Source organism: Strix aluco, chromosome 11 (assembly GCF_031877795.1).
Source record: "Strix aluco isolate bStrAlu1 chromosome 11, bStrAlu1.hap1, whole genome shotgun sequence".
Classification (NCBI taxonomy): domain Eukaryota; kingdom Metazoa; phylum Chordata; class Aves; order Strigiformes; family Strigidae; genus Strix; species Strix aluco.
The window spans coordinates 21,510,758-21,524,721 of record NC_133941.1 but is presented as its reverse complement, the minus strand read 5'-3'; the positions used below and the strand labels follow the sequence as shown (position 1 = coordinate 21,524,721).

The 13,964-nt window shown below is 35.2% G+C and overlaps 1 protein-coding gene across 10 annotated transcripts in view; it reads right to left on the bottom strand.

The window, feature by feature from the left end:
- ATG7 (autophagy related 7) overlaps positions 1–13,964 on the bottom strand; it is a 114,942-nt gene that overhangs the window by 49,838 nt on the left and 51,140 nt on the right. For 3 of the 10 annotated variants that reach the window (XM_074836619.1, XM_074836620.1, XM_074836630.1), the window contains 2 exons: positions 10,750–10,818; positions 8,437–9,432 (listed from right to left, as the gene is read on the bottom strand). The exons of 4 other annotated variants lie outside the window; for them this stretch is intronic. In XM_074836619.1, the coding sequence (XP_074692720.1) occupies positions 9,385–9,432; positions 10,750–10,818 (117 nt within the window). In that variant the 3' untranslated portion in view covers positions 8,437–9,384. Of the gene's footprint in view, positions 1–8,436; positions 9,433–10,749; positions 10,819–13,964 lie in introns of those variants that run through there. 3 more of the 10 variants (XM_074836621.1, XM_074836622.1, XR_012624754.1) reach the window with 3 other exon arrangements.

Below are 13,964 nucleotides of genomic sequence, written 5' to 3'. Positions count from 1 at the left end.
TAAGATTATTGCCTGTGGAGAAAGAAATTAAACTAGTTTCAGTGGTTGATATACTCTACCAGCCAACTGTATCAACTGTACTCTTTCAAAAACGCAAGCACAGTAATCATAGGTACAGCAGTACAGTGCAGTATTACCACTATTTCAGTACGCACCATGTGTGGCAGAGGCAGATCCAGAGATTAGTACATATAAATCACTCACCCAGGAAGAAAAAAAGTCTACACAATTGCCAACTAAGACAACTAATATGAAATGCATGTTTTTACAAGGGCTATTCAAAGAAATAGTATTTGTGGGAAGAATGACTCATAGGATAGCAAACTTCATATACTACAGTTACTCAAAGTGAGAAGACAAAGAGAATTAGAATTTAGATGATTTTTTTTTTTAAATAACCAAGAAACATTAGCAAAACCAGCTGTTGCACTGTAATAATTTTAAATAGCTTTGTTATGCCTTCATATTCTCTTCCAGTAGTAGTTTTCTCTTTCTTTTTAACTTGCATTTTGGGTTTGCTGGTGTTGGCACTCTGTCTCAGTAGACACTAAACTTTCAACAATATAAACCCTTTTAAAACTGTATCTCTTAACCCCTATCCCCTTGAGAGGTTAGAAAGTAATTACTTAATTCTTCACAGGTTTACTTGTGCATCTTTTCTCTATTTCTGTGACTTTTCTTTCTACTTTAGTTATAACAAAATAAATAATCATCTTAGTAGTTATCTCCATCTAAATCACAGTTTGTGTCTTTTCCTTAACTATGTATTTTTTGTGTTTATTGATTAACCTACATAATTTCACACTTAATTTGCAGGAGATCAAATTCACTGTCAGATAGGCTTGAGTTAGTACTTTAAAATTACAGAAATTTATTTCATGTATAGTAAGTAGTTAAACAGAACCCATATTTTAAGATGACAAAGTACTAATGTGCTTGCACATATAGAATATTTCTCAAAAATTATTTCTACAATCTCACAGCTTTAAGTTCATTCCAAATAGACTAGTTTTATTATGTTTGCTTTTGTGTTTTAACTGGAATAGATTCAATTCACTTCATCTTAACTTGCTATGAAAGAGTCATGACATTAAATAATACTTTTGCAACATTTTACACTTCAGTAATAAGACAACATCTGCATGTATACCTTCACACACAGGGGTTTCAGCACAGCTGCTCTGCACAACCTCAGAGTCCCCTGAACTCACAGGACTGAAACATTCATTGGTACACGGACCTTCAACTGAGGACAGTGCTGCCACGTATAGCTGAGGGGATTTTGTAAAGGACTTTCATAGATAAGGACTATTTTTAATAAATTTGTTTTATGAAAATTATCTGAGTCTGATTTAGTTTTCTTTTCATGCATTACTGAATCACATTTTTATTTCTTTCACCTTACAAGAATCTCTAAGATCCCCCCACTTGTTCTCAGGCTTTCCTTAACTGGGCACATACATTTATGTTGCTGGAACAGACCTGTGTGCTCCCCTTCTCCCTGTGATTTGAGAAATAATTTCTCCAGTCCCATTTTTTAGAGTTAATAATAATTGTTCATTCAAAATTTCTGGAAGCTGGTGTACCTGCTTATTTCGATTGCTGCATTGGTTTAAAGAGCAGACACTTGGCTCTGTGAGACTAAAGACAGGCAACTCACTGAATCACAGAACGACTGAGTTAGAAGGGACCTCTGGGGGGCATCTTGTCCAACCCCCCTGCTCAAGCAGGGTCACCTCGAGCACGCTGGACTATGCCCAGGCAGCTTTTGAGTATCTCTGAGGATGAAGAGTTCACAACCTCCCTGGGCAACCTGTTAATCTAATCTAAAGTCTCATATAGCTAATCATTTGCTACTGAAAACCAACGACTACGCACAAAATTTGATTTTCATTTTTCATGTTCTCAAAGGTATTAAAATTACCAACAAGGTCTAAGCACTTGCCTTTGGCCTTCCTGCCGTCGGTGACAAAGCGCTAACGAGTTGAGAAAGTTAAAGACAAAACTAGCAATACTTGCTTCATATTTATTCTTAATCATGTTTTAGCCATGATGTTCACTTGATACTAAAGCTTGCAGTTCAACCTAACTTCTTTAAGAGTATGTTGCTAGATTTCAAGGTTTAGCATTTTCCCCTTATCAAAGCCATTAATATCCAGTAAAACTGCATTATTTTAAGGTTGCTGCATTACAACTGAATGACTTTAAAACCATCATCACACCTGTAGAATGACAAAAGTTTTCCTGTATATGAAAAATAACAAACTCAGTAAGCTCACAAGCAGCTCTTGCTTCATGGAAGTATATACATGTGAAGTACAGTTCCAGTGTTCCAGACTCAATACCTAGAGAACGCAGCAACTCATCACTAATTTGAAGCATGTTACTTAATTAATATCTAAAGTGGGGTTTTTAAAGGTTGAAAGAGCAAGAAAACAGAAACTCATCCTAAAACCTTACGTTTTAAAACTTTACGTTCTCCAAACTTAAAAATGAAACCTTTTTCTCTGGCCAAAATTTTATTGTTTGCATAACACTATAGACATTTTTGATGTCTCTTCGTGAGGTCAGACACAACTTTTGTTTACAAGGAGATGACTTTCCATCATTTTGCCCTTACATCAACTACAAGAAATCACTGCTAAGGAAAAATTATCACTGAAGTGATAAGATAAGCAATCCTTATCTTCTCAGGTACAAATAGGTTAATCTTGGAATCAAATCTGGGTTTTAACTATGAAATTGGTCATTAATTTTTATGACTCCTAAGCTATCAGGTGGTCTCTCCAGGACTCCGTCCAATTCCATAAAAACAAGTATGTTGCACAGCAGATTTCAGCTAGAAGCCAAGTCATAATGTGTTCAAGAAAAAGATGTTGTAAAAAGGAAACTTTAGGAGAACCTGAACTAGAGTAAGGCAAAGGAAATACCAGCACTTTGTAGAGATGTTCATTAAAGTGTAAATACCATGAAAACATTCAGAATCAAATAGAAAAAAAACGTAGGTCGGTAAGAACTAGGTTAGTACTAATTTTAAAGGCTATTCAAATTTGCCTGTTTTACAAATCTCTGCGAAATTAGTGCCAACTTTAGCCAACAATATTTGCACTATAGTAGCAATATGGATGTAAATCTTTGAACAATCACGCTGGTAAAATTATTCCATACTTCATAAAGAAAGAAATCATAAGACATTGTGAAAATTTAAGTTGATAAGTCGTTTACAAAGGGTTTTCCATATGAGATTTTCACATAAAAGTAGGTCTTGATGTTTTGTTATTAAAATTTGTGATGCTTAATTTCCTCTGACTGTCATGTGAATGTGAATTAGCAGTCACTGGCATTAAAGAGAAGTTATGGCAAAGCTGTATGATTTTTCAACAACTCTTCACATTGTAATCAACTTCATTTATTACCACTTACTAGTTCCACCTCTATTTACAGGAAAATCAGTAGTTTACAAAGTTGGAAAAAAGGCTACTACTGTTTCTACAGAAAGGTCTTGCAGTCAAAATTACATGTTGACAATAATGAAATACCAATGCACTTGGCATATGTGATAATTGATAGCACAAGTTCTCTTGCACAGCTCTAACATGAATGCCTTAAAAGAAGTTTGAGAGACATTTCCAGAGGAAATGTAGATTGTCAGAAGAATGCAAACACGGTTAACAATTACTCTTGCGGACAACATTTAACGGTCTACAAGACGAACAGAGAACATTAAAAACTGGGGGGATGGAGTGCATTCATACATAATACAGTAACTCAATTAACATTCAAACATTCAACAGTTTAGTGAATGCAGAGGCAGACTTGCCTCGAGAAATTCATAGCACCTTTGGGTAAGGCTACAACAGTATGTGTTTATTGAAATCTGCATCTGGTAGCAATTTGTCCAGCAGCAAACTTTTTTCCTTTTTTTACTCAAATGATCTACAGGGGCCCATATACTCTGCAACTGTTCGCTTGCACTAAGATGCACATTGTATAATTTATGTTCTTAATTATAAAACAAAGTTTATCAGCATGTTTGTCTGTGTTGTGTAATTTCTTATTCTTCACATGAGAATAATAGAATGCATCTTGAACAGTCTATTCATTCTTCATTGTAACAAAATATATTGGAATGGAAGAGATTTAATCACTAAATTATTTTACTTCTCCCTTCTTTACTGGAGATTTTTTCTTTAGAGAAAAAGGAGTCAACATAGTTCGAAAATCATTCTAGAAGATAATTACTCCCTTCCCCCATCACCCCCTCACACCTCCCCCCCCAAAAAAACTAAACAAAAAGAGAATGCAGGTTATAATCCTAATTTGCCAAATATTGTTTTACTAATGATACACTTCATTTAAACTTGTGGCCTAGCCCAAAAGACAGTTTTGTTTTTATAAAGTCTTCTCTGCAAAAACTACCTAGATATTTTGGAAAATACAAATCTTGTCCTCACCACTTATCTAATCCCAAATCCCACTGGGAAGGAAAACTGATTAGACCAAGGGCAAAGAAAAAGTCAGCATCCTGGGGAAGGAAAGAAAGGAGGCTGAACACCCTACATCAAGAGGATCATCATTTCGTCTCCGGATATGCACTTGCTCCCTCTCAGTATTTAAAGCATTTATTCATGAACTTTGAGACATCCAGTTAGGTTAGCAAAAAAAAAAAAAAAAAAAAAGAGTTCAAATACACAGTAATTTTTAAGAGCTCTTAGTCACTGTAAGGTGTGATGCACCTAGATGTATCATTTGGCTGGGTCTCAAATATAATGGAGACCTGGGAGCTTTTTCGTACACCTTGTGCAAAAGGGGACAGGGACAGCTGACAATCTCTATTCCCATAAAGGGGAAGTGCAAGAAGATTCAGAAGAATTTCATTTTTGGAACAGAGAGGTGCACCATTAAACTGCCTTAACTTTCCCTGCCCTCCCCTTTATATAACTTGAATTTTAAGAAGCTTATGTCTCATTACTTTTTTATTTGTGGGCATAAAAATACCCTATTTCAGTAATACCGGTATTTGGAGCATCAGACAAAGAAGCTGAGAGCAGAGGGACACATTAAGACATTCTTTCTACAGGAACAAGATCATCACTTGATAATTCTCCTTTTGCTTATCACATACCAATAGTGCTGCAGTTACAGAGAAAATGAGATCACAATCACAGCTAAACAACTACTTTTTTAATGATAGAACCATAAAATGAATCTCTAATCAATGCAGGTTACCAAAACGTTAGAAAGTTACTCCTGAGAAGTTTACCCCAGGGATTTTTGAACCTAATTACCATGAGACACAGAGTACTCTAACAAGGCTTTTATTTTTATCTATACGTTATTGCTACCTTCTTCACTAAACAGTGTGGCTTCAGTGGCATTTAATTTTGTTAAATCTTATTGGGATTACAGTCACCTTGCAAAGCAGGCACTGACAGGAATCAGGGACTACCTGAATCTTTGCAAATGGAACACGAAAGGACTAGGTACAATACATTCTGGACACTTCTACCAGCCTGCTGTTGCCTAAACCCTTGGAGCCATGGAAATCCTGAACCCGTTGAAAATACTGAATATTATTATGGTAGTCAAAAGAGAAATATATGGTATCTTGATTTAACACAACAAGGATGTAAGGATTTGAGAGCAGCACTGTTCAAAGGCCATTTGAACCAGCTAAAATATTATCTCTCAGACAGATGCGGAGGGATAACAAAGGCAGGTGATGGGAAGAAAGGTTTGAGTGAACATTTAAATAAAACAAAACTAAACTCTGTAAAGCATTTTCTATGTCAAGGCAGCTAGACAGGTCAATATTAGGATAATGTAAGTACAAGTACTGTAGAATAATGTTGACAAATTACAATATAGATTATGACCTATGTTTCTACATATATCAGGGTAATGTCTTCTCTATGCACACAGTAATGAAAGAGTGTGAGAGGCAGACCTGTACACTATTATTCTTACTGTTAATGTCTGTTACCACATTTCTGATACTTTTTCCCCCTACTGTAAACCTTGATCCTGTATTAAATATAAAAGTCATGAGCAGTACTCATTGTAGCTTCTTAGTGACAGACTGCTGCAATCTGACTGCTGAAATGCACAGCTGAGAACATGGAGGAATTATTTTACCATTTTAAGCAAGATAAGAAGATTGAGTATTAAATCTATTACAGGTTTAAAGTTATCAGTGGCTCTTACTAGCCAAACACATGGTTAGTGTTGTAAAGTCCTTTTCTAGACAGACAGAAGTGGAAATAAGAGTACCAGGAAAGAACAGACTACAAGCCAAAAACATTTGGATCCAATTATGAAGAAAGATTTTAGGATCTCAGTGTGTAACTCCCCACAAATTTCAAGGCATGAGACTCCTAGAAAATTAAGCCAGAATTTATAGGAATTTCATGTTCATAACTGCACTGTTTGGAAGTGATATACTACTTCAGTGATTCTGTATCAGTTTTTCAGCATGGTTGTTCAGCACTGCTTTACCTTAAAACTCTGGATAATCATTAGGAAGAAGGAAAAGCACTTTGCAAAACTCCATCTCCATGGGCAACCTAGCTGATATTTTAACTGCTTTGATCACTTTTCTTCTTTACCTTTAGATCATACAGAATTACATTTTATGCCTGAATTAGTAATTTGGTGTCTATGCTTGCTGATGGAGCAGCCAAAACACTCAAGACAGTATTTCCTTACCCTTACCTATATACAGGGCAGCTGAAACAGAAACACGGAAAATTACACCAATATATTATGCAATAGAGATGTGCAGCACTTCTGTCTCAGTCAAGTATCAGAAGCACAGAATGCTCCTGGAGAAACAGTTTTACCTTTGTTACATAGGGAATAATGCACTTATGGTCCAACACACACACAAAAAAAAAAGCCCTGAGGGATAGGGAATATTTAACATGGTGATAGTGTTGTTTTGCACTTGCACAAGCTTCATGCCCTATCTCTAGTCAGCTCCAAGAAACCACTTTTTTCAGTCCTTCCCTACCACATCCGATAGTTGGGTCCTCACTGCTTTCTCATTAACTGCTTATTAAGCGTTGTTAAACATTTTTATGAATCCTTCAGAGTCTTAAATCACTGAAGTCCTTGGTGCCATAGGAGGGTAATGCCTAGACTCTGGAGATGCTTTAGAAGCACCAAGTCCCTACTCGCTAGATTAGCCCTTTCAGTTACAGAAGTAATTTGCAACTTCTTCACCTTGTAATGTCAGACACTGGCAAAGAAATTATGCCAGAATATTGAACCTGTTCAGTTATATTAATGCTAATTACTTGTGATGGATCATTACATGTGAAAATTGTCATCTTCTGCCTTGTGGAAGACAACAGTAAAAAATGTAATTAAGTGCACTAAATTGCTTAGGGGCATGATTAGTTTCTAAAGACATCAGCAAACCCATTTTTCAGATTTTACAGCATCAGTAGGGCAGTTCACTTCAAAAATGTGGGTGCTATGTTCATTATTAACTAAAAATACTCTCAAATCTTAAGTACAATTATTAAGTACAATCTAAAATCTAAGTACAATTTAATATCATTTACTATCATGGCACAAACCGAAGCATTACTTCATCAGTTCAAATACTCCTTGCTTAGATACTGATCTATTGAGAGCAATTAAAATAATTCATAAAAAAGAAAACTAGTGTACCTTTGCAACTACACTTGAGGTGCTGTTGTTAAAATAGGAGACATCAGAAAGCAGACACTTTGAGCCCTCTTGGTAGAGAATGTCTGATATTGAACAGTACTAACCTCCACTGATCAATACTGTTTATGAAGAGGACAAACAATCCTGAATTATTATCTACACAAGACAGTACTCAAAAGGCATTATGAAGAACATAGACTCAATATTAATGCTACAGCAATTTCATAGCACCTGGAAAGGTGCTATAGTACTAAGGCTAATTTTTTTTATAGCTGACTATTTGTTGCATAGCTTTTTCCATCACATAAAAACTGATGAGATTATAAATTTATTCGCAGCAGTACTTTCCATTTTATAGCTACGCAAGATTTACTGTGAAATTTTATATAGAGATAGATTAAAACTCTATGAATGTTTTGGCACTATGACAATTCACAGTTTAATACATGGAAAAAAAAATACCACATGTTGCTAACCCAAATGCCATTATTCCATTTCTTTCAGTGGTTTTAGTCTAAATTTTTTCCATATATTTGAAATTTCAAACAAAAAAAACCAGCTTGATATCAATAGTAACTTACATTTAAAAACATTTCTTTACACCGAATAGTCATCATTCCTTCTATCTCTGTCCCCAAGTATTCTTAATTTGAATTTGCAGAGTTTCATCTGACTAATAACTATACAAGTTTAATAAATCTATCAATATATGCAGCTAATCAGCAGCACCTTTTATTGACAGATGCCAACATTACAATTTGCAAGTAAATATATTTTATAAGGTTGTTTCATGTTTTTGAGACAAGGTCACATAGGATGTTTATGACAATGTAGATTTACTAATTTGAAGTTATATGGGTAGTATTTCTATAGCTGTCCTTGCTTTTAAAACCTCTCTTTGGAATTCAAACATTCATGAGGGTTGACTGATGAAAATGTGTTTGTAACTACAACCCTCCAAGCTTTGGTCTTAGAGGACTCTCAGCTCAGAAGATTGGCAGGCCCTCATCCTTGAAGCGTTCCTGTGGTACGGTACACTCAAAGAAATCTTTCCATTCTGTACAACCCTACAATCAGCTGTCCTTCCCTTTTCTTTCCCTCGGCTTCAACTAAGTAAAATGACTGTACATGGCCCTCCCTGTCCTGAAGGGTCAAATATATCTTTATTCAAATATATCATGAAACACGAGTATTTGTGCACTTCAGCTGCTGATGTAAGTCCTGGGAAGAGCATTTGAGTATTATTAGTAATAATAATTGAAGTTATCAGTAAAGTTATCAGGGGAAAGACAAAGAGATCATGTTTTGGTACAAAACAGAAGCAACACTTCACAGATATTTCTGAATTCTTCAAAGAGCAGCATAAGGTATCAACATGAAGGGCTGATTCAAAGGCTATAAAACTCAGTTTGAACTGTTTCGTGTTGATGTAACAATTACCTCTCCTCAGCAAAATTTCAACAGCAGATATACCATAGATTCAGCAGAACACCGTGTGAAGGACAGACTTACTAAATCTATTTTAGGCATGTAACAGCAAACCATAATAACCAGAACGCATTGTAAATTTATACACATTTTAAAATCTACCATAACTGAGACTCATTTCTCATTTGGATGGTGTTCAACAGGAATTTTTTTTCAGAAAAAAATTACCATTCCTTGGAGATCTGGGAAATATTGCTTGATGAATGAAGAAAAATGATGACACTAATTGACATCATGAGAAAACACAAGAAGAAAAAAGCAATCCACCTCCTGAAAGAGAACAGATTAATCTCTTAATCTCTTAAAAAAGAGATTCCAGGGCAGGCCTGAATCTGTCAAAGTTAATTTCTCCTGAAATGCAGCAGATTAAAAACATGAAGGAAAACAAAAAAGCTCACAGACACAGAAAAGTCTCAAATATTAATTCTGGTCTACCCATAAGTAATTTTTTGTAGGAAATTTTCATAACATCAAGTAAAATTCAATTCTGAATACTACTTGGCTAATAGAAAAAAATTGTTAAGCTACAGAATTTACTATTCTAATATTATTGAAGTTGGTTTTTTTCTGTTTTGTTCGGGGGTATTTTTGGCTATTCGTATGTTATTGTTTCAGCATCAAATATGTTGCATAATATAATGCAGAATCAGAGACAAGCAGGATATTTTTAATAGCAAAGCACATTGGAAATTCTGAGTTTTCTTCCAAATTTGGATAAGCACAAAGTTCATTTTTAATACCAGCTGTCTATTATACTACTAAGCCCTGTTCCCCAGCAAATGGCTGAAAAAATGGCCAGGCATAAACTTCAAATAAGTGCAGAATCAGAATAAAAAAGGGTTTTCTGTATTTTCTCCCATTCAAAGAGCTCAAAGTATTTTACTAGTATGATTTTTTTTTTTTAAATTAATCCTTACCGTCTATAGGATAAGAGTTCTAACCCGCATTGTTTGGGATACAGTAAACTAGCACAGCAAGGGGATTTTGCAAATACCAAATTGGCTTCTTTCACTGACCACAAGAACTTGTCATTGAAACTATAGATACTATGAATCACTTTGTAAGAGACAAAAAACCTGAAGTACAAAATTAGTAAAGTGAAATAACATCTATAGATCTCATATCCTGCTGGCACCAATATCTGACCTTTGTAATCACATTCAGAAGTATGAACTCTGGTCAGGATTTGATTTTTCCAAAACTCTTTACTATCCTATAAGATTGCAAGAGTTCTACTACTTCTTGTGTTTTAATCAGTCATAAAACAAAGTGAAAATTTTATTTCTTTTATGTATTTTCTTTCATCCTGATGAAAGTAGAAAGTATAGTAAAGCCTCCTAAAGCATCCCAGTAATTTGGGAATTCCAAAGAAAGAAAGTATATTTATACATGGGTCTTATTAAGAACACAGAGAAATTAAGTTTCTCTACTTCTGAAATGGATATAGCCAAAAGTGTCTTTTATAGAAATCCAACTACACCCACTACAGTGAATTAATGCAAAAATTTCACTTTATCACTATCATTGCTCCCTCTATCACTACCTTTTAATAGATGCTTCACTCCCAGTGATTTCAAGAGCACTTACGTATATTGAAGTAAGGTTAAGCCTGGTTACTTTGCTTAATTGGGCCTTGAAGAACAGTGGCAGCTGTTTCTGGAGAAAGAGGGTAACAACAAAGAGTACCCTTAAAGAAGCAGTCTTAGAAAATCCCACAAATGGGAATGGTTCTTCCACAACTGTGGAATAATCTTGGCTATGGGTTTTATTAATGTGTCAGTTTTCACCTCCAGAAGTATGCCACATCAGTAAAAATTAATCTTTAGCACAGAGCAGTTGAGCGCATATCAGGAAAGCTTAATTTTAGACTAGATTAAATATAAAGAGCTCTCCACACCAGCAAAACACAATACACCATGCAGTGTTAAGTCTGGCACATGTGGCAAGCAAACCAGCTGGTTTGAGAGATGCACTGTGATACACAACCATCCTTGGGCAGCCCAGCCAAGTTCTGAACTGGAAATCATTCAGTTGGTTGTCGTTCTGTCTCCAAATCAGTGCCTCCAGTTTCTGATTAATAATTCAAGAGATGCATAGGCTTTCTCTATTTTAAGCCCAGCTATTAAACTCGACTACACATTGAACAAATGTCAAGTTAAAAAGTTTAGGTTAGGAGTACGGAGACAAAGTGATCTGGAAAACAGAAGTGCAATTTTTATGTGAGCTTGGGCAGCTCCCAAAGTGAACTGTATCCAGTGGAAACAAGGTCTAAGTGCTGACGTGGGAGTTTCCCACAGCTTCTATTGGCCTTCAATGCCATGCGTGTCATCAGAGTCTCTTGCTGAAGCTGTACATAAATATCTAACTGTATTAAAAAAACAAAAAATGTTCCACAAACTAAATTAAAGCCAGATGTGGAAAAAGCAGATGCCTGAAATTGACTGTCATTTCAAGACAGAATAGAAACACTTGCTAATTTTATTATTCACTGAGTCAATTGTCATGCTAAGGAAGTCATGTAGAACATTTATAATTTCCTGATGCATCTTATGTTAAAGAAATAGGTGCTCTACTGAATAAAAACCCCGCAATTAGTATCGAATTTGAACCACAGACTAAATCTGTGTTATGATTCCTACTCTAGTTGCACACTGAATTATGATTCTATTCTTATCAGTCATTTTAAAAAGGTAAGGTAAAGTATGTCAGGATGGTATTAACACTCAGGTCAACAGCACAGCACTGGCACAGGAAACTGAACAATGTAAGTTAAAAAAGATACTCAGTAAGTGAAAAAAGTTTTCCATATCTTACTTCAAATTGTATTGCTTTAATCCGGGCAAGTGCAGTCAGTGCTAAGCATGTAGGGAGGTAAGGTTTTCATGGAAACTTCAGGCCATCCATAAATGTTCTATTTAATGCAGTCAGCCACTCGTACAGAACATGCATGACTTATCCAGAATCTCTGTTAAGCAACTCAAAACTTAGAAGCAATTTTTTTAAAATTAGTTGAGTATTTAGCTCATTAAAGCACTTACATACACACATCATGAAACCACCTAAGCACGTTAGGTGAATTAAAAAAAAAAAAAAAAGAAAAAGGTTAAGTGTCTGATTTATGTTAAGATGCAGTATGCTGAAGCATAAGACCAGCATGACAAAACCTCCCGTTCTTCTGACCACAACAAAACATTCTGAGTAAAACATTCAATTAAACGCTCTTAATGAATCGACATTTTAAGAGTGATCCTTTTGAAAAAAGGAACAAGATCGAATAGTTTCCCTATCAGATGCAAGTTTATTAGCCTAATATCAGTGATTTTATATATGGAATTAAAACACAATTATTGATGTTACTGCAGCAAATTTAAGGTTGGATGACATGTCACTTTACAAGTCTGTTTTCTTTACAGTGGAACAATGGCACTGGTTGAATTTTACCAGATAGAAGAAAAGGAAAATCTTCAGTTACTAGAAGCCATTTTTATGGTCTCCAAACCCAACGATCATCTACAATATCTCTCTGAAGAGTCTGAGTGCAGAAAGGCAAGTAACTTCTCAACAATCAAATATTCTAATTACCAAAATAGGCCATACATGTCTTATGAAATCTCTCTACTATCGTTGCAGTTTTTAGAATGCCACGTCTCAAGAATATCTTAAATCAACCTAAAGAAATCTCTTAACAAATCTAATGCCTCCATTTTAGAGCATACATTCTGTCAACAGTAGCTCAAAAGTAGCCAGAAACCTGAAAAACGATTTTGCCATCTTCAAACTCAGCAATATAAATTGCACTAACTGCACTGTATGAAAAAAACGAGCTCAGGGTACAATTCAGCAGAAAATATACTAAAGAACTCTTTTGTGCACCTAATTTTTTTTAAAACTGCCCCAGATTATGTACTGATGTAGTAGAGGAGACAAAACCACCTCTTTATTTTTCAGAGTCAACAGTGGCAAAATGTAACTAAAGAAAGGTCTTAAGCCAAAATTTAATCCAAAGAAAGCGAGCATGCTCCAGAATCTGCAAACGATCTCCCTGATAGACCTTATGGCTCGTAAATACAAACTTTATCAAGACTATTAAAATAATTAACTCTGATAAAACAGGTGAGTTTTTACAAAAATACAGCAATGCTACAGGGAAGCAAAAAGTTGCTGGTTCTGTGGTAGTTGGGCTAATCTGAATGCACTAGCTTTGCAAGTCTTTTGTATGTCAGTTTTTCCACCTATGAGCAATGATTTCACTGCATAAACCTCACTGTTGAACCCAAAAGACTTTTGAAAGCACACGAATTCCATTTTTCATGTTAAACTTTGTACTTCAGTAAGTTGCAATAAACTCACACCAGACTCTACCTTTTGTAAAGAATATCTAAAACTTTACAAACACCTGTGTACATTCTGAAGCTGCAAAAGAAATTTATTAATTAATATCTGCAAAATAATACATTACTAGCTCGGGCAATTGTAATTGGTTTTAATGCTGTCATTAGCAGCCTACACACTTTTTAGCAGCCTCGAAGTCAGGTATGGCAATCAGACTACAATCGCTCTTATTGTTAATGAGTAGCACCTGTTAAAGGGTATTTGTTTTCCTTTCTTGGATCCCTCTCATATATTTATATTTTTTCTAGGTATCACCACGCTGATTTAAGAATGCATCAGGTATTTCATGGTTTAATGTCTCCAGCATCTGCTTCAATTATTTTAAAAGGTTAAAACATGAAACAGAGTCAAGTCATCATTATCCTGCACAAACCCTATTAAGCAACACTGTTGAGCCATTTCCAGCTGAA